General features: G+C 46.3%; 1 protein-coding gene across 3 annotated transcripts in view; it reads right to left on the reverse strand.

Moving 5' to 3' along the window:
• GAS7 (growth arrest specific 7) overlaps nt 1-21,710 on the reverse strand; it is an 89,261-nt gene that overhangs the window by 16,799 nt on the left and 50,752 nt on the right. For all 3 annotated transcript variants that reach the window (XM_057423112.1, XM_057423107.1, XM_057423122.1), the window contains exons 3-8: nt 20,946-21,017; nt 19,672-19,757; nt 16,943-16,996; nt 7,805-7,894; nt 5,393-5,508; nt 1,219-1,293 (exon numbers count right to left, since the gene is read on the reverse strand). In XM_057423112.1, the coding sequence (XP_057279095.1) occupies nt 1,219-1,293; nt 5,393-5,508; nt 7,805-7,894; nt 16,943-16,996; nt 19,672-19,757; nt 20,946-21,017 (493 nt within the window). The remainder of the gene's footprint in view (nt 1-1,218; nt 1,294-5,392; nt 5,509-7,804; nt 7,895-16,942; nt 16,997-19,671; nt 19,758-20,945; nt 21,018-21,710) is intronic.

Raw genomic sequence — 21,710 nt, forward strand, 5'->3', positions numbered from 1 at the left:
CCTTCAAATCTTCCTGTTAGCTGCTCTTCCTCCCTCACTTCTTTAAATGGAACCTTTCCCCTTCCCAGGGCCTTACCAGTTCTCAGGATCTTCTCACTAGCCTCTTCCTGGCCCTAGCCAGTCTGGCCACTATAGCACCAGGAGGAAAAATACCAGCAGGACCTCATTCCACTCCCTCACCTTGCCACCCCCCCAGACAGAGCGCCACTGGGCAGTGTTCCTAGCTCCCTGCACTCTGCTCCGTGTCCCCTTACCTCCCTACTTCAACATTTTTTATGCTTCAGTCCTCATTCCTCTCTTTTCAACTACTCTCCCCTAGTGTTCTCCCCCTTCATTGTTTCAGATATTTTCTCCTTCTCGTATTCGGGGTAGAAAAAAGTGGGAGGAGGATGCAGAAGAAAGCTGTTTTAGTTTGCTACAAGCAGGTCAGCACCCTCCCCTAAAGGGGAAAGAAGAACAGAAACCACTGTCAAGGGAGGTACTTGGAGAAGCCTAGTTAGCCTCCTGCACTTTCTGTCCTTGCTTACTGGAAGCTGAGCAAACACCTTGTGGAGCTTCACTGCCAGTAGAAACACCCTGTGTCAGAACTAGGATGAGGATAATAATTTCAAAGCTTGGCTTTCAGTGCTTAGATGGCTTGTGTTGGAACAGACAGAGCTAACAACTTCTAATCCTTCAGGAGTGGTGTCATTCCATTATTTTCACTGAACTGCAATCTAATCTGAAGTGCATTGCCTAATACCTTCTTAATAACTTCTGAAGTGTGAACATGCTGTAATGGACAACCTGCTGCTTCTCTTGGAGAGCCAGACCCACGATGAGAAGGAACTTCATCCTCTCAGTCTGTGCTGCTACAATTCTACTGGCCTGACCTTATGGATCTACTTTCAGCAGTAAGTATATTCCATATATACTTCCATAGTCAAAGTAGTTTAGTACTTCTACATGCTAATCTTTAAAGGAGCTAGTGCTGGCTAGAATAAGGACAGCATAAACACATTACTGGAAACATATGCATATACGTAAAACTGTACCATAAACATCTTCATAAGGAAAATAAGAAAAGCAATTCTATCTTTCCCAACACACGCAGGATGCTGAGCTAAATAAACCTCTACTCAATGGGAGAGCTCAGGAAAAGTACATGTACCTGTGTGGGAGGAATGCTTTTTATGTTAAAATCTTTGTCTTCTGCAAAAGTCAAAGAGACACACTTACCCTTCCTCCTGAGCAGCCAAGGAATTCTGAGACAGCTTGGACAGGTTCTTCGCATATTCCTCCTCAATCTTTATCCTACACTCACACACATACACACACACAGAGAAAATAAAGATAGCAGTAAGTAAGCTTTAAGGCAGAAACCCACACACATCGTTTCAAGAAATTCTCTGCATTTTAACACATTTTGCCACAGGAATTTTACTTTCAGTCTCCAGGGTTTGGCAGCACCAGTTTCAGGTTCCATCTCTCCCCTCCATATGCCAAAAATGCAGTGGCAAGAGCATGGATAGATGTGTGATAAAATCTGAAGGAAAAGCTACAGTTCTGGAGAGCAAATAACAAGAACAAAGTGCTTCTACTGTGCAACATGGACTGTTTGCAAAACCGGGCACACTTGAGAAATGTGTTTCAGTCTGCCACTAAACGTGCGCTCACACATCCTCGAGGCAAAGATTAAGGAATGAATCATTGCAGGAGAAATACAAATGAGGTTTGTGGTGCTGGACTACACCTTTCCTAGGAATACAAGTGCTTCCTGATCCCCATGACAGATAACAAAGCTGGTGAAGATATGGCAAGGGCTCCTGCCACCTACAAGTGGTGGTACAGCTGCTACCATTCACCCATCTTGCCCACTACCCTGTCCTCCTCTCTGCTCACTCAGCAGCGCCACACAGGAACAGGATCTGAGCTTGCCCTCAGTGGAGGTGCACAAGAGGGAGACTGTTGGCACACAACCAGTATGAAAACATGGGTTGAACAAGGGGACAAGGATAAATGCTGGCTGCACAGCAGGGAGGGAAAGAGCAGCTGCTGGTGCAGAGGTGACATGCATCATGCTTGAAAACGATCTTCAACTACCCTGAGTTCTCCTAAGTGAGACATCTGCAAGGTACACATGATCCCAACTAGGGCAAACAAATGGCTCTTGGCTGGTTTTCAAATTAGTTTGCTCAATAAAGCACCTCTAAGAGAGAGCTGAGTGATATCCAGGTGGAGCAACTCCTGATTTTGTGCTAAACTGTGAACAAGCAGGGGAAAAGCCTGGTTAGAAATCCACCTCCTTCCACTGAGAGGACAGAAGGTGGGGTATTTTTGGCAGGCCCATTGGCAGTAGCTAGTTGAGCAAGCACTGTTATGCAGGCTGTATTTGAGACAAAAGGGATCCCTAGAGCCAGCTAAGAGGGGTCTGATATTCTGGGCTTCTGAAAATAGGATGTGCATGTCACTGTGTGGGATGCAGCTGGCTGAAGCCCAAGGTGATACCCAGCTTGGTACAGCACAGTACAACTACAGAGCATGCCCAGCATGTGGGGGCTTCTTCATCCCCCTCCCATGAGAACAAAACCAGACAGCTCCTCACACCTGCTGCAGCAAGACCAACAAATACAGCTTTCAGCACCAAGGCTATGCCGTGGTTAGGACCTCACAATGTAAAGGGTTTGATCCAGGCACGCTTCACTTGACCTACTTTAAATATCTACTTCACGATGAGGCTAATCTTGTCTTAGAAGTGGCAATTTCTATGGACTGGAAAGGGAGCACAGGTCAACTACACCTTCAACTACACCTTCACACCCAAACCCCCTCCATGTTTCTGGTTCCCACTAACTTGTTTAAGAAGTTTCCCAACCTCACTCCCTGTGTTTCCAAAGCATTATAAGTACATTTTGACCCATGCTGTCCTTAGTTCTAGTTGCTCTTTGGAGTTTTATTCCTTGCTCTTATGCTTCTTTTGAAATAAAGTACTTTGTGTGCTCACACCCAGATACTTTCAGTCACGCTGTTACAATGGATGAAGAAAAAACGGAGAGCTCCAAGGGGAGGCAAAGATGATCTGATGTGACTACCATGCAAGAAGAAACTAAATAGCTTAAGACAACACAGGGAACACAGGGAAAAGGTGAATAGAGGGTATCTGACAGACATCTACACAACTGCCACTGGATGAAGATAGTGATTGTGACTTTAAGTTGCTTTTTTTTTTTTTTTTTTTTTTTTTTTTACACTATTTCTCCAGATTAGAAGGGAACAATGAAGTTATCAAACAACAGCACAATCACTTTTCCTGTAGTACACAGACTGCAGAAATCTTGTCCATTTGTTGTAGTGGCCAAAAATATAGAAAGACTCAAAAGGATGAGACAGAGTGGAAGGTGCTTACAACCACCTGCTGAACATGGCAGCAGCTAAACAATCTGATTTACATTTTCCAAGCACAGTCCAGCTTGATGAAAAAAGTGAGAGGCCAAAAGCCCAATTTGTGTTCCTTTGCTACTAACTCATACTCAGAGACTGATGCTATTCTGGGCAGTCTGCATATTTTCTTGGCTGTTCTAATGCAAGTGCTGGACCATATTTTTACTTTCGATTTAAAGCAATTCTTCCTTTCCTTCACACCCACACCCTTGATCTCCTGTTTTGAGGCCTGTTTTATTCAAATTCAAAGTCTGTGTTATAACCCTACCTTCGTCAACAGGTGCTGAATAAACACAGAATTGCTATTTACAAGTAGTTCCTCTTAAAGAACCTACTTGAGAAACTGAATTTCAGTTAGTGTTGCTTCTTGTTGGTTAATTGATGAAGTAATATGGTTATCACGTCTCATCCCTGCTTCCTATTTAAAGCTTTTTTTATCAGCTGCCTAAACCTCACCTCCAGAAGGCAGATGGAGAGGGTTTTTCTGGACATGAAAACACCTATACATAGTCTTGTATTCCCCGAGTCCTTCTTCCTATCAGTCCTTCTTCCCTCTGAGCTGGAAATGTAAAGGTTCCCCTGATGGCCTGAAGTCTCATTTCTGTGAGTAACTTCTCCAACTCAACACAATCCTCCTCATTTTCCACACACAGCACTCCTGAATCATTTGTTCCAAACAGAAGGAAAATGTATTCATCTTTTTATAACTCCCATCTAGATTCTCTTCACAATTAATTCCAAACCTTGTTTCCAGCACACAGTGAATCTTTTCTGCCTTTCCTTCTACCAACATGCCTACTTCTCTCTACTGAGGACATAAACATGCCTCTTCTCAGTGTCAGAGCTGTTCTTTCTTTGTTCTCTCATTTCATGTCAACCTTCCATCCCTCTCGAATGCTCCCTTCTTTTGTTTCTACCAGATTTTATTATGTATTACTTTCTTTGGGGCAGATATCCTCCTCTTTTCCCTGTCCATGGCTATCACAATTCTGCTCACCTTCTCCTCATCTTCCAGCTTAGCATGTATTTTTTCTTTGTCAGCTAGTCCTTCCTTCTACCTGCATCCTCTGGTCACACTGGGTCAGAAAGTACACTGTCCCTTGGACTGTCTTATGTCACAGGCAGCATGAACCACATGTGGATGCTGGGCCCTCTGCACCTCCTGTATCACTGTCCTCATTGCCTGGCCTATCCTTTTCATTTCTCCACTGCTGCCACATCTTTAATACCTTAAAAAAGACAAGAGCACCAGCGTGACCTGCCTTCCTCCTGGGAATAAACACTGCTTTTTCCCTATAGGCTGTTCTCAAGTTGTGAGAGTCATCCTCAAGATGATTTACACTGGCCTGGACACATGACAAATGATTTCAAATAATACTGACACTACTTACGAGTAATGATGTCACATCATCTCCTGTACCTGGTTGAACTGAGCATCTATCAACTGCTTGTTTGGTGCTCAGTGCACCTCCCATATCAGCAGAGCAACAGACCATTAACAGCGTTCTGCCATTTTCTGGTAAAGACATCTGCCTTTAGGACTTGGGGCTCAATCTAAATATCTTTATGTGTACTTCAGCTCCATATCCACCTGAATTCCCAAGTGATGTCTTTTTACATCTTCCTCTAGGTAACTGTGTTTATGCTCTATGTCAACAAATTGCTTCTCTATTTTTCAGGCAAAATAGTTCCTTTCAAAATACCTTCACCTTGTTTTTTCCATGTTCAAGTTTTCCTTGAATCTGCAATGTAAAACCTTCTTGGTTCCCTCTACCTAAATGGACAGCCAGTGTGCAAAGCAGGAGAGGCAAGTTGGAGAGTGTGGATGGACATTAAAGGAAAATTAAAATGTTCTTTATGAATTGGTAGCATATCTTTTACATAGTTTAATTAATGTACCAAAGGAATATCTAAATCAGGAAAAAATATATATTGCCATAAACAGTTCATTTAATAGCAAAGTGCTCTTTACCTTTCTCGAACAAACTCTGCCATTTCTTTCTGCATTTGTTTCCCTTTAAGCTGCTTTTGAAGAAGAATCTCAAATCCCGACACTGTATTGTTCCCTTGCGAATCCTTCTTATCGGCCTGGAAGGAAAAAGCAAGTTCAACAAAAAGATACGGGGATCAAAAGCACAGACATGTAGCTCCAAGCCTCTAGTGCCCAAGGAGTCAGGGCTACAGGCAGCAGTGGTGGTCAAAGAGCCCTCCCTGATCACAGCTGATGGTTGAAGCACCTCAGCCCCTGTCAGAGGAACAGTCCAATACTTTCTCTTTCCCCATCCTCTTACTCCAATGCCCCAGCACTGGGGCTGGCTCTGGCAAGCATGAGCCCCAATGGCCCACCCTGCATAGAGAAAGGCAGCACAAGAGAATAGGAGGAGGAGGACAGGGAGGACACTGCTTGCTCCTTCCAGGGGTAATGTAGCCTTAAACAACCTTTAACAGACTGTCAGGCTCAACCCTGACTTGCATTCAAAAAAATACAGCACAGGTCGGCTGTAAGGCAAGGCAAAGCAGCAACTTGTTCAACAGGTTACTACCACACATCCCATCTTTCACTGTTTCCAACACAGCCCTTTCTACCCTTTGCTCCACTGACTTCAGGGTCACTACAAGGACCAAGTCAGTTTTCTCTCTGCTCTTTTCTCCCTGATCTTTCGGCATTTCTCTATTTCAGAATTTAATTTCCTACCCTCTTCCAACAAACAGGCATGGAAAACACTTCCCTAAGGGCTACGGGTTTTGTTCTGATGCGCTGGGTGCTGCACATCTGCACAAAGGAAAATGCCACATTAATCCAAGTACGACACCAGGCACTGGGCAGCTGAGACAATGGGAGGAGTGGAGCTGATGGAAGAAGGAAGGCAAGTCATGGATGACAAGACCAAACAAGAGGAAAAGTCCTGGGAGCAGAGCTATGGGAGGATACAAGCTTGCAGAAGGCAGCTTTCAGTGGAGTTTCACTGACAGCAAGATTGGACCAAAACCAAGGAACCAAGTGGTGGCCAAGATTAAATGGAAAGAACCAAAGAGGGCAGTGACTTCTGCAAGACATGTGCAAAACATAAGCGTCTACACCATGAATGACTTATTGCTCATTGGGATCACAATACTGGAAGAAGCTGAAGAAAATCTGATGGTTTGGGAATGTCACAATTTGCAATTATGTCAGCGTATTGTAGCAAGTTACTACAACTTGCCACTAGTTATCATACCAACACTGAGTACACATGAGGGGAAGTGCTGCTGTGCCTCCAACACGTACACTTTTGTAAGTAAAACTCTTTATTTTGATGTTTGAAATGGAAATCCTTCAACATCCCATAACTGAAAACACACCCAAAATTCAGAAAATCTTCACTTTGGAGGCGGCATTTCACCCACCCCAAAAAAAGCTTCCCAGTAGAAGAGTCTTTTTCTATCAGCTCCACACTTGAAGGACTATTATATCATTTTAATCTGATTCAGGATCCTGAAAGCGGAGCTAAGTGCGAGAGGGCACACACAGAAACACAGTCACTAGAGACTTCCCCTGCTGAAGCCTGCATTAAAACTATTCCATTTAATAGCTACTTAGAAGCCTGTCCTCCTCAAACCTCATCCTTTAAAAAGTCATTTATCATCTCTCCTACAGAATATCCCATAGGAGAGTTTTCCAATTTAACAGAAAGTTTGTAAAGGACCTTCACCAAATTCAGCGACTTGATTTTCATCTTTATGATGGATTAACCCAGAGATATATTTGAGCAAGGCAGAGATCTGAATTTGGTAATGAGATCTGAGCTTCCATTTCTAAATTGGCTGTCTTCAAATGCAGGGTATTGAATCTAAGTGAATGCCCCATCCCCGGCACCGTTCAAGGCCAGGCTGGATGGGCCTTGGGAAACCTGGTCTAGTGCGAGGTGTCTCTGCCCATGGCAAGAGTTGGAACTAAATGAGCTTAAGGCCCTTTCCAACCCAAGCCATTCTATGATTCTATTTGCTTGTTCTAAATGTGATACTCCCAGCTTCCTCATGCATTCCTAATTCTCATGCTCTGGAAACAGTGAAATATCATTGCCTGCCAGCCACCTCCTGCTGCATAGCCCTTTTGGCTGAGGTATTTCGAGATGTGTAGTTTGGTCAGTAAATGGGGAGGATGTAGGACAAAACCATCTCCTGAGAGCTGACCTTGCCTTTCTGGACATTCTTCTGATAATTGTCCACATCTGACACCATTGAGATGGTTTCCACTGGTGTCTTCAGTCTCCCTTGTGCTGCCCTAATATTCTGCATTTCAGCCCAAATTCTCCTTTACTTTGTACCACAAATCAAGCTGTTTGTTCCACTTTTTCAGCAGCTCAAGAGCTGCAATATGGCATGTGGCTGGCTGCCTACTTACCCAGAAATAATCACAGTAGCTCCACTCTGAAGGTTTCAGCAACTGCTGCTCTGGCATTATGTCAGGGTGGGGGAAAGTCACACAGTTTATCTGTAACAAAAAAGCAAAAGACAGAAGGTAATGAAATGGAGCTGTTGATGAGATCTATGCAGATGAAGGGTTATATACACACTCTTCCAATCAGAAAATCCAGTGAATGAATGTCAGAGAAGAAAAATTGGTTGTTTCATGGAAACAGCAGCTAAGTATTCCCAGAAAGCTCCTGTGAGCAAGCAGGAGTGCTGCCTCAGAGGAAAATCACCTCCCTGTTTCACATGAGGAAAACTGCTTGATTTGGAAAGTGCCATACAGGGAGCTTTCCTAGATCCCTAACAAAGTGTGGGGAAAATCCTGACGTGGAACACCCTGAACACACAAAATGCTGTGAGCAGCAGACAGCACTGAAGGCACTATTGGAATATCTCATCAGAAAACCTCAGCTATCTTAGCCTCTTACAGGATTACATAAAAAGGTGTTATTTGTTCATTCCAGAGACCTTTTCAGTTGAAAGTGATGCTCCCTGCAAAAAGGAACAGGGGCTCTCTTAAGTCAGGTAGCCTTCAGTACACAAAACCCACAGCAATCTGAGACAGGATTCATCACACAATCATTAAACAAAGGCATAAAGAAGTACAAGTGCTTATTAAGTTATCACAGTAGAAAATGTAGCCTGATAAAAGCACAATGGAAGTGAAGAATGTGACAGCTACTGCAGAAGGTGCTGCAGAATAACTCTGGATGTAGTTAAGCCCTTCAGAGGAAGCATTGACAAGAGTCAGAGCTCACTGCCAGTATATAATGCTCCCCTGCATTTCTGCTGGGCAGGCACACTAAAATCAGCCTCTTATTGCCCCCACAGGTTCACTGGCCACTAAGAGTGTATTAATTGAGCAACAAACAGAAGTTGGGGATGGAAGACTTGCAAATGTAACTATGGGTTTGGGGAGTTAATGTTCACAGGAAATCCAGAAACAAAGCTGTGGGCAGGGTTAGCACAGCTGCATGGGCAGACCTAAAAGGAGTGCTTACACACAGTGAATCTGCCTTTTGGCTATTCAGAGGGGATCAAAAAGGACACAGCAAAGTGCTGACACAGAGTAAAGCCACTATGGTAGAGCAGGGCAGACAAAGCCTTTAGCTGATACAACGCTGTTCCTACAAACCCACACTGGCTCTGCTACTGGCTGCCCATGCTGAAGTTTCAGGGGCTGTCCCGTACATAATGCAAGACCTCTGTTCCACCCCCTGTCTCCACAAAAATCACTCTGTTCAGCACTTGCCAAGTCCATTTCAAAGCAGGCTGAGGACCCTGCACCTACAGGTTCTAAACCATGCATCTTCCCCTTCAGCTCCCATCAGGCTTCAATCTGATCTGCAGGAGACCAGGGCTCCTGCTTCACCACCATTCTGCAGGCACCAGCTGTGTGGTACTGCATCTCCAGCCAGAGCCAGCCTCCTCTGGCCACACAGTCCCCACTACAGGAGCTGCTGGAAACACCTCCTGTTCCTTCACATTCCACAGCAGAAGTGCCACACATCAGGAGATATAAAACACCAGCTCAGTTCAGAGTGGGATGGCCATGCAAGAGAGGTGCTAGTGCTCACCCTCACATCCCTGCAGTGTTGGGGCATGCCAGGGGATGTGCCTGTGCAGTTAGCTGGGCTTGCCCAGCAGCATCAGGCCCTGTGTTAACCCAGGCTGACCTCAGTCACCACCACAGCCTCCAGCATGAAGCTCCTCCACAAGGGATGCTCCACTGAGAACACCTTCTGTCTCTGCTAAAATTTTCCTCTCCTGCCTTTTCTCTGTCAGCTCAGTTATCTCAGGACAACACTGCAAGCCCATCTTGCCCTGGTTTTCTTCAGTTAGGTAGGTTGGGTTACCTTCCCTTCTCCACTCAGGGATCGCCAAGATCTAAAAGCCTGCACGCAGATCCCATAATCCCTACAAGGATGCCTCACAACTGATCAGCCCAGATGACTTATAAATAGTGGCTATAAACCTTAAGCCAAATTGCTACCTTCAGATAGCATCCAATAAGCACTGACCTGGACCAGTGCTAGATTGGTGCACAAGGGCAGACAGAGAAAAGGCTCCACTTTGCTGGATCACCAAATTCCATGCCACTGCTGTACCTGGGCATGCCTCTATGCTGCCATAGACACACACTATCTCTCAAATAGCACAATATATTGTAGTTTCATCTTAAGACACTGAGACAGCCTCAGAACCTGTGAACAATCACTCTGCCAGGTATCACAGCGGGCCAACTGGTTCCCATGAGAGCAATTCTGCAGCTTATCCTCCCAGAGCAGGGGAGATGCAGGAAACAAAGTCTTGTCAGCAATGACAACGTTTTAGGTAACCAAGTGAAGGATGCGGTGTCAAGACAGGTTTAAACAGCTTCTGGCTTTGACGATTTCTGGCTTGGATGCTGCATTTCACACTCAATTGAATAAAAATCTGGGTCACAGCCACAGGTCACTTGGATGCCAGCCCTTCCAGTCTTCACCACCCTCTACAGCATTTCCAACTCCTCCAGCATCGGCATCTACCGAAGCCCCTCTAGCCCCTCCAGACCCTCTCTGGCAGCCTGCATGCAGCACTGACCCATGCACAGCTACCATGTGTCTTTACACAACACACCTCAGAGCATCCAGGACAAGGTGCTGCCCCACAAGGGCAGACTGCCAAGCTACAGGAACACTGGACTTATCTCAAGTTAAAAATAGTTAGCAGCAAAAGGCAAAAGAGGTAAAGAGACTCCACAGAAGTTTTAGGGATGCTGGAAACGATGTACACCTCCATTATTGGGAACGCCAGTACTGCAGTGGGGAAAGGACAAGGTATTCTGGTTTACACATATCTTCTTACTGGTGAACTTTCAGAGAATGGCTAGGAGGTCCCCTGTGGAAACACTGCTGAGTGGAGTTTTGTGCTTCTCAAAATGGCTTATTTCAACTGAGAAAGAACCAAATGCTTTCCATGAAGACAGCAGTGTTTTCAAGGCAGATTTCTAGAACACAACACTGGAGAATCAAACACAGAAACACAGAATTTAATCACAGAATAGTTTGGGCTGGAAGGGACCTTCAAAGGTCACCTAGTCCAAGCCCCCTGCAATGAGCAGGGACATCTGCAACTAGATCATGTTGCCTACAACCACATCCAGCCTGGCCTTGAATGACTCAAGATGGTGCATTCACAGCTTCTCTGGGCAACCTCTGCCAGTGTTCTACCACCCTCATCGTAAATAATTTCTCCCTCAGCCTGAATCTCTCTCTTTCAGTTTAAAACTATCACCCCTCATCCCATCACAACAGGCCCTGCTAAAAACTCTCTCCCCATTTTTCTTTATAGGCCCCTTTTAAGAACTGAAAGCCCACAATAAGGTTTTCCTGTAGTCATCTCAGGCTGAATAACTCCAACTCTCTCAGCCGTTCCTCACAGCAGAGACGTTTCAGTCCTCTGATCATTTTTGTGGCCCTCCTCTGGACCATCTCCAGCAGGTCCATGTCTTTCCTGTACTAAGGACTCCAAAGCTGCATGCAAACATTCTCACACTGGATAATGAGAAGGGGGGAAATAAGTACCTCCTAAGTGTATTTTAAAGCCTTTTCCAGAAGGCTGGATGTCATCACATTGTGCACCAGCACATGAAGGTAACATGCAGCAGGGAGCACATACAGTGGCACGCAAGTTGTTCCCTGCAGCTTAGAAATCTGCAAAGGAAATTCAAATTTCCCACTAAAACCAGCATCTGCTTCCCAAAAACTAAATCTGTGTTGGCTGGAAGCTGCTTAATGAACTTTAAGACTCTATTACATCACTATGTCCTAAAGAAATAAATACAAAGTCACTGGAAATGCCCATGCTTGGACTGTGTATGGACCAAACGCACTGCACCATGTCCACATGCACAACAGGAAGAGGAGCAGTGAGTACACACATCAACAGGTGATCAGAGTAGAGTTTATTCACATGTTCCTCAAAGAATATCATCAGACGCAAAGTTTTATTAAATAAATCAAACATCCTCCACTTCTCCGAAGCTTATACTTGTTTAGAAACAATGCTGAAAGGTCTGGAAAAAGTCATGAGGCCATTTGGGTTGAGCATCCCGTTTAAAAGGAAACTGGTGTCAGAACTGACAAAACAAAATGCAGAAGCTTTTGCAAGATTATTTGTGTGGTAAACAGAATTTAACAGAACTTACAGTTTTCTGAACAAAGTCCTGGAGGGGGCATGAAAGTTTCTGAAACTCTACGAATATTACTGAAAGTTATATACAGCTGCACAGGAAATCCTCTGACTCCTTCTTTCCTTTCATCACCACAGATTTCATACAACAAGAGCTCTTAGATCTGTATTTCCAAACATTTCTAAAACCTCTCAGGGTTTCCCAGCAGGGAGGAGAACACTGAGCTGGCACTGAGCAGAACATGGCTACATGCCAGCAGTGGAGTGACCACATCTCATTCTCCCCACAATTCTCCCTCTGAAATGCTCTTCTTCTTATTCCTAAAATCAAAGATAGCTAAAAAAAAACCCACTCAGGCTCACCAGCTTAGTCCCACTGATGAGCTTTTTGATGCTAGAGAGTCAAAGCATCTCACAATGATGTCCTGATGTTTATTAACAGCATTAATTAGCTTTATCAGTCCCACAAAGAGCAATTCCCCCTCCCCATACAAGGGACCACTGTTCTCACTAACTGCATCCCTGAGAGCCAGTCAGGCTACATGCAAGGTCCAAATTCAAACCATGGCAGCACTAATTTCTTTCCCCAATGCTGATAGCCAGCAAGACCCGAACAGACATGCAGAAGCTGACTATTACAGCTGGACTTGGCAGTAAGAAACAAAACAAATTAAAACACATCTCAGCTAAGGATGGAGGCACAAAACTTCAAGGGAAAACAAGGCATTATGACCTGCATTAGATTTGCATAGGCTCTTCTGAGGTGATAATCAGCCTCACCATGATATTAACTCCTCATTTGGCCTCTTTGCTAATAAAAATAATGGCTGTTGTCAGCTTGCAACAAAGAAAAATTAATGACAAGGCACCAGCAAGGCGTACTGCAGGGATAAGCTAAGCAAACATGCCAGAAGACAGCAGCCTGTCCTTCCAGCTCCCACAGGACACGAGTGGCACCATCAAATCTGTGGGAGAGCCCCGGGCTCACCAAGGCTAGAAGAAGGTATGCAGACAGAGAAGACATGCTGTGAAAACCATGGTGACAACAAAGCTCAGGGGGACACAACCCAGACAAGCAACAAAAATTGATGCATTTCTCTTGACAAGCCTGTTGTGGACCAAACTCAATAAATGGTTCAAAATACTTTTGTCTGTATACTGATCATGAGCAAAAGCAGTTATACTTTTAGCAGCTAAATATTCCAGCTCACGTTTCACAGGAATACATTGGCAGTGATGGCAAAGTGAGCTGTTTACTCATGGTTGTAGGTAACTCTTGACCATGTCTGAGATGCAAAGGGGTGACAGGAGAAGAAAAGTCATAGGGTGGCAGGTGAGTGCATAGAATTTGCACAAAGGCAGCATGCACATGAGCAAGAAACTTTGTTGGTTTGGACACACACATTCATTTTGTGGATTTCAAACTCTCTGGAGACTCTGAAGTTGCTACCAGCACTCACAGTAAATGACACATTGCCCAGCAACATGAATAAACCAAGAATAATTTGATCAAGGTTAGGTAATCAACTACATGTTTATTACATAAGGCACTATATAAATAAAGCAGCAGACAGTGGGCGAGCTTACTGGGCCATGCTAAAGTGACTAAAGCAGGGCAACATGCTTGTTCATTTATTCAACTTCAAAATGCACATTATTTTTCTCAATTTCTACACATTCACAGCACCTTAAACACAGCATGGTTGTGCCGGATAGCTTAACTTCAGTATCTGCTTTACAATTCCAGCTGAGACCCAAAAAGTACAATGGCCAACTCCACTGGATGCAATGAGGGACTGTTTGGGCAAAAGAGTCAAATGCAAAGGCTGGAGATCTCAGAAGAGGCTTGGGCACTCAGTAGAGGCCCAGAAATGCCTGGACTGTGTCTAGGCAGCTTTGATATCATGAGTTTGCATGGGGTTTTAGCACTGGCAGGGTGATGCTGCAGCTATGGTACAACAGAATGGGAGATCAAACAACTCAAATTCTAATCATTAACACAGTCAATTTATATTCTTCCTATTTCAAATGGAAGGTTCCACCAAAAGTGCTTAGGAGCCCTCTTTATTTGGTCCATGTGTACAAAGGTTGAGAGATTATTTGGTCCGTGCAAGGGATTTCAGAGAGTTTCTGCCATGCAGTCAGCCCCAGAGCAGAAGAGAACATGCAGCCTCAGACTCTGTTCCTCACATGATGTCAGACGCAGAGCACAGCAGCAGAAAATACCAAGTTACTGCATGTAGGCTGCCCCTCTTCCCATCTGCAGCACGTGTTCATTTATGTGTTCAACATACGCAATGCAAATGCTAGCGTTTTCCAAGTCATGCTGTATCTTGACAAGACACCAGAGCATTCTTCAGAAGGAAACCCACACTCGGAAGTAGCATATCAGCAGAGAGGTTTCTTGCTCTTCAAGTGAGACACGGTGGGTTCCCCGAGTCAATACCCTGCAGTATATTCTCTATTTAACTCTCCCTCACGTATAATAAAGGAATTCCAGCTTCCATGGATAACTCATGTCCAGAGACAGCTTTTCAGGAATGAAACAGCAAACCATCCAGCCTAAAACTAATGAGTCCATTTCGAATCTCACTGCAAAAATCAACACAGACCACTGACCTGCACTGCTGCTTCTTAAGAGAGCATCAATAATCTGCGCAAGCAGCAGTTTCATAACAGTCTCTGTATATAACCCTTCCAAAGAAAACAGACAACACAGTGATTTCAAGATTCATTTACCAACGAGAAAACATCATATTCTTTTCTTGTTGGATGCATATAGATGAGAAATACTCCAGCTCCCACTATCCTTCAAGATTTCCAGAAGCCATGTTCCTAAATGGTTATTTGGATGTAGAAGAGGCAGATGCAGTCCTAGGAAGAAAGGAACAAACTCCCACTCCTCTGCTGAAAGCAGTGGAACAGAGACAGAGAGGCTGCAGCTGCTGGACATCACCTCATGTCCACAGTTTGCATAACACAGGATTTCAGTCTGGGGAGAGATTTGCTTTTCTGAGAGACTTAGTCACAAAAATCCCCTCTGCAAGAAGAGGTTCTGCCTGAGCACAGCTACAGACCAAGAAAAAACATTTGACAGAAATCTAAGGACATGCCCTACAGCTCTGTTACTCAGAACATCCCAATGTTAGCTTGAGTGATGCTGAACAAATATAACCTCCCAGGAGACAGGGGGAAAATTTACATTGTTTTACAGCTTACACTCTGTATGAGAATTGTTTTTCACAATGCTTCCTTGATGCAGGCAATGGCTCGGAGCAAACAGCTGTTAAAATTAGCTTGGGTTTGTCTGTCTGATGCATCATGCTTGAAAGCTTCAGACTTCTGCTGGACAAATGCACACCCAGTGACCCCGACATAACACACAACAGCTTCTTGCTTTGCAGATGCTACCAGATAGCACATGGGCCAGCAAATATGAACAGTAAAAAACACCCTAAGTGAACAGCCTGTGTCCTCAGCCCTGTAAGCAGCAAGTATTTCAGGAACACAGGCACTCTTCTGCTGCACCTTGCAACCCACCATCTCTAGTCCATCTAGACATGATGTTCAGCCCATGGTTTGCTCCTACCCCTCCAACCCAGGTTGGCAGGGACTGCATTAGGTGGCTTGGACAAGTTTCCAGCCCCAGCCACCATAGCCCTGCAGCTAATTCCCCAGGACATTGCAAATCTAAACCAGCTTCATGACGTACAACTCCCTCAATACACTAACAGTAACAGCACGTTTCATTTGTAACAACCTATTCTGATAACCAAGCAAACTGCTGAAGATATTTTTCCCCTACAAAACTGCACCTACATAGCAGTGACTGACCTGCACTTGCTCCTTCTGGCACATGCTCCTTCCAAACACTCATCCCCCTCACCAGAAACACAGGGAATTGCGCCGCACCAACACATAAATCCACCAACAGATAAATCAGGCTCTGTGTGATGATAATATAGACAACAACCTCCTCCACTTAATAACAGTTAATGATGTACAACATTATTCTTTTTGTTCCTGTGGATTTTACACCCTGCCAATGCTTGCAGCTATAAGCATGTTTATTGCCTCTCCTTTACTGCTGCAATATATTTCTCTGCTCATTTATCTTCTTTATTATTTCCTTTTAAACAAACTTTTCTATTCCCAGCCACTTTCAGAAACCTATTTTGATTTCCCTTCTGTGTTTTAACATCTGTCCTGCACTGAGGAGGCCAGAAGTGCAAACTGGGTTCCAGATGAGGTCAACAGGCACACAAAAGATATTAATGTCAGTAAACAGGATACTGAAGAACACTGTAATTGAGTCAGCTATATTTAATTACTAATATTAAAAGGAAATGTAAGATTATCTTCAGACTGACACTTAAAATCTTTACCTATATCTAGTGGAAGGTGTCCCTGCCTGGGGCAGGAGGTTGGAATGAGATGAGCTTTAAAGGTCCCTTCCAACCCAAACCATTTCACGATGATTTCTCCATCATAAATCTTCACTTGGACACTCTGGCACAGAAAAACACCTTCTGACACCTCTTTGGGAAAAAACAAACATTCTGCCCTGGCAGGGCAACGACCATCTCCTCGGATTTGTGCATTTCCAACCTGTGACTGCTTCTCCAAGCAGAGGGTGCGGATGGGGGTTTCCACACGAGGAAGTTTCCTCAGGATGCCTGCTTCACATTTAGGACCTCTGGAACACCCTTGCCTCCCGCTCATCCCAGATGCACCGGGATCAAAGGGATAACGACACTGGAATTCTGTCCAGGTAGAAGAACCCCGAGCCTCCCCGGGGATCTTCACTTAGGAGCGTTTCCACACCAAAATCACTCGCGGTGATTCACCCTTGCCCGCCGCCCCCCGGCACGAAGCCCCCGCCGCCCCGCGCACTCACCGTCAGGCTGCTCTCCTTGCTCTGCCGCCGCGGCGCCGCCGGGGACCCGGGGGTCTGTGGAGACAAGCGGGGCACATCGTCACGGCCGCTCTCGAAGCCCAGCATGGCGGGGCTGGAGCTAGGCGGACCCCATGGCCCAGAGCCGCGGCTCGGCTCGGTTCGGCTCCGCTCCGCTCTGGGCGCAGTGGAGGCGGTGCCGCCGCCAACCCGCGCGGCCAATGGCGGAGCGCGCTGCCGAGCGGGGCGGTCCTGCCGCCCGCCCGCCGAGCCCTCAGGGCGGCCCCGCCCCGCGGCGCTGCCTCTGAGGGGAGTGACCGCCCCGGCAGCTCCGAGCCCCGCGGCACAGCGGTGCCCCCAGCATGAGTGCCCCCCGGCCGGGCAGTGCTGCCGCAGCGCCCGCACCACCGCGATCCCTTCGGGTACAGCCCGAGACCCGCGGCCAGCTCCGGTCACATCGTGTCCTGGGCCGAGCGCGTTGCACCGGGGCCGGGCTGTGCTGCCGCTCCCGCCGTGGCTGTTGTGACAACCCGGACGGGCAGCGTTCAGCTGCTCTCTAGGAAGCCGTAAACAAGGCCTGGCCCTGCGCCCAGCGCAGCACAGCTCCGCGTTGTTCTCTGCTGTGGCTTTTTCCCCCCTCGACCTGTTTCCAAGAAATGTGCCTGAGGGATCTTGCCAGCGTTTGTTCGAACGATGGCTGCTGCCCAGGCCCAAGAAAGCATCCTGGAGGATGCCTGGAAGCAGCTCTGCAGCAGGAGACAGCCTGTGCCAAGCACAGACAAGGAGGCAGTCAAGGCGAAGCAGCTTGGGGTGGCCCAAGACAAGCAAATGGGAGAGGGACTGTCCAAAGTGCATGAGAGTTTGAGGTGCAGAGAACAGCTTCTTGCAACCAACAGTTCACGGTCAGATGTTTTCCTTACTAAGGACTCTTCTTACAAAAGCAGCCAGCTCCCAGGAAGAGCAGGCTCCTGAGTGGGCATGGACATGAACTGCTGCTAATGCAGCCAGTTATAAACTAGTTACAGGTTCAAAGCAGGAATGAAGCCAGGATTTCAAATTGAGAAAAACTGTAATAAAGGAGCAATGGAAAGAAAGTATCACAGAGGCTGTTAGAGTAAATGAGGAAAGTCATGAAAGGGATTTTTGTCAGTCTGATGGTTGAGGCAGCTGAACAAAGCAGTGCATGGTAATGGGCTCCCCATGTAGCTCAGAAGTGAATTTGTCCAAAAAGGTGGCTATAAATGTGAGTCAGGCTCAGCACTGTAAAAATGGAAAGTAGCAAATGTAGCAAAAGGAAGTTTTGGAGGTGTCAGTTAATGTGACTTGTGAACCAACTGCAAAAACACTGTGAACCAGATACCTTGAGAAATGAATGTTTTGCAAAAGGCTTACCACAGCTATTTTAAAAGGAAGGCACAGCCTGCATGTTTATTTGGGTTCTCTGAGGGTGTCACAGCAGATGTGTGGACAGGGGTGTCTGACAATGCACTGCACTACACCAGGTTTTAAAACGCTTTTGACCTAGTTTGGTCATGGTTTTTTTTATATGTTTTTTTAATATGGTCTGCCTCCAGCCTGTGCAAACTGCTCAGAGAAGAAGCAGCACGGGCAGTGCAAGATGTTTGATGTGGAAGGAACAGGGAGTCTGAAGTAAGTGCGGAACTGTGTCATGGGAGATGAATCCACTGGTGTGGAAGCAAAACCAGAAATGCTAACTTAGCTGCAATAAGAACACATGAGGGCAAGCCTGAAGGCCACTACTTAGGAGACAATGGGTGAGAAAGTGGGTTGAGGCAAAGAGGGACAGTTGGCAGACAACACAAAATTAAGACCAAGAAATAGGGAACATCAGAGAGATGCTGATAGCAACAGGCAACCCAAGACAGGATGGCAGCAGCACACAAATCATTTCACTTGGAGTATTTAAGGAGTTGCACCTAGAAGAACCTGTCAGTTACTACAGAAATGAGGCAAGAGGACTCAGGTCTGGTAACATCAGGGTTACCAATGGGCAGGGAAGCACAACCCTACAGGAGTGCAACCCACCACCTATTCAACTGTCGTTTTGGCGGGGAGTGAAGAGTTTCATGGGAGAAGCTGGACGAGGGCCCTGTGCTGCATCTGCAGACCTGTGGGGAAGACTCGCCCACGGACACAAAGTGGTACAAGAAAAAGTGCAGAGATATTTACTGAAAACTTGGACAAACAGGCAGGGAGACTGTCCACGGGTCAGTGATGAGATGGGTGAGGCACATGCTATGTCACGCACAGAGGAGGGTCTGTAAGAGGACATGCAGGAATGGATGAAGTAATTGCGAAACAAGTTTCAGACAAATTCTTTGTGAATATTGTCTTTGGGAGGGAAAGCTGGAGCTGCAAGAAAACACAATGAGATACAGACATGGGCAGATGTGCAAGTTTAGAGAGAGAACTGTGCTGGGGAGAGGCCCAGGTTTCTTGCTGGAGTGGCAAGAAAAATTGTAGGGTTGTTAATAGTCACTGAAGTGTCAGAGTGATAGGATGAAAAAATCCCAAGTATCTTGGCATTCTGTACTGCTTTACCAGCTGGACACAAAGACTAACTATTCTAGATACAACAAATCTGGTCTGGTCTGGCAGTTCCCAAAAGAAAATGACTCTTGACCTCCTGCCCTGGGCATATTCCAAAATTACTGAAGTGGAGACCCATGTATCCATGGATAGCTCTGTTTGAACTTTTGCCCCAGACTTACCTGTGGATCCCCACTGGCTTTTCGGAGGCTCATATGACCAGAGTCAAGCTGGTGTACTGGGGTCCCAGAGATGTAGTAGCCATTCACTGTAAGAACAGATGAAGAGTTAACAGGCTCGCTGCTGGTAGCAAATTAATAAATACACACTTAAAAAACTATAATCACTAATTGAACAGACAGATATAAATCAGTGTCTTTTTTGAATTAGCAGTGCTCACTGCCTCCTGCCTAAGAAACTACGGATGCTTCTCCCCATTCCAACAGGCTGGCAATGTGTTGTGTTAACTCCAATCCAGAAAGACCCCAGAACTGGACTCTACAGAAGCTCAGCCCATGGACCCACAGCAGGCTCTTAACAGCAGTTATGACAGGAGTTACTGAGCTGGAAAGAGCTAAGAAAAAGAGATGCCCAGACTCAAAACAACTCCCCTATCATTGTTTGGTAAAGTTAGTGTTTGAAGAAGTTGGGTATGTTGTGTTTGGTTTGTGTGGCAAGGTTTTGGTAGTGGGGGGAGGCACATGGGTGGCTTCTGTAAGTAGGTGCCAGAAGCTTCTCTCATGTCTGATAGAGCCAATGCCAGCTGGCTCCAAGAGTGACCTGCTGCTGGCCAAGGCCAAGCCCATCAGTGACAGTGGTAGCTCCTCTGGGTCCACGTATTTAAGAACGTGGGGGAAACTGCACAGGAGCAATTGCAGCCAGAGAGAGGAGTAAGAATATGTTAGGGAAAACTCTGTGGGCCCCAAGGTCAGTGCAGAAGAAGGGCAGGAGGTGCTCCAGGTACTGCAGGAGAGGTTCCCCTGCAGCCCATGGTGGAGCCCATGGGGAGGCAGGCTGTCCCCTTGCAACCCATGGAGGTCCACAGTGGAGCAGATACTCACCTGCAGCTTGTGGAGGACCCCATGCTGGAGCTGTTTGCTTCCCCTACCCCAGCAGAAAGTGGGACTGGGAAAGGCAGCCTGTCTTCCCACTGAGAGCCAGCAGCCCTGCTGGCTTGCTGGGCCACCATCTGCCTCCATGCTCCAAGGAAGAAGCTATCTCAGCTCTGAGCAAACACCTCAAACACCCAGCCAGAAGATGCATCAGTAGGGAAACAACAGCCAAGAAGATGTATCAGAAGTGACACCCCCCCCCCCCCCCCATATTCTGCTACAATTGCATGACCATGTACATTAAATACACTTCTCAGGTAATCACAGCATTTTCCTTTGCTCTGCTGAGTGGTGGAGAAGCAGATTCACCCAATGCAGTGGTCAGTCACAGCAGCAAACAGTACCTGCAGAACTCTTCTGTGACACAGGGCTCTTTGGAGTCCCAGGCACGCTGCTGGGCCGCTCCCAGGTCGTTTCTGTTGAAGGGAAACATCAGTGTAAGGGTGACAGAGGCCTTGAACACACACCAGAGTTACGTGTATTATACACAGACAAATGGGTCTGACCCTCAGTGTTCTCTGACCCAAGTTCTCACACTGTGAGGAAGATGCTGCACTTCCCATCTCCTTCCATCTCTTTCTGCTGTTGCTCCCCAGCCCTGGCTCCCTTGTCGGCCAGCTGGGATGGGTGGAGACAGAGCAGACTGGGAGCTGCATCACTGGTTCTTCCAGTGCAGATCTGCCCTAGGGCTGTGCTCGGCAAGAAAGCAGGGGTACAGCAATAGCACACATCACTATAAGCTGGTGCCACCATGACAGCCTTTCCAGATGGAGTTAAATCAAGCTCAGCCCAGAGTCCTGCCTGCAGCCACTGTGGACACCGTGACCTACCCAGCCACAGTGGCTGCAGCACAGCCAGTCATGGCCCTGGGAACAAGCACCAAGCAGTGGCAGTGCCTTCGCCCCTGCTGTCTGCATCAAAGGCAGCTGTGAATGACTCAGAGATGTGGTTTTAGTGACATATACATACACCATAACATTTTTTTTCCCCTCAACAAAGCTATTTCCCTAGCAAATCTCCTTTTGCTTTCCACTCGGGCTGTTTAGCAGCTGGGATATGCAAATGTACGTCACACCAGTTTTGATACTCAAAAGACTGTCGATGCTTTC

Source organism: Pezoporus wallicus, unplaced genomic scaffold, assembly GCF_028554395.1.
Source record: "Pezoporus wallicus isolate ANWC-B61680 ecotype Strahan unplaced genomic scaffold, APGP_CSIRO_Pwel_v1 contig_8723, whole genome shotgun sequence".
Classification (NCBI taxonomy): Eukaryota; Metazoa; Chordata; class Aves; order Psittaciformes; family Psittacidae; genus Pezoporus; species Pezoporus wallicus.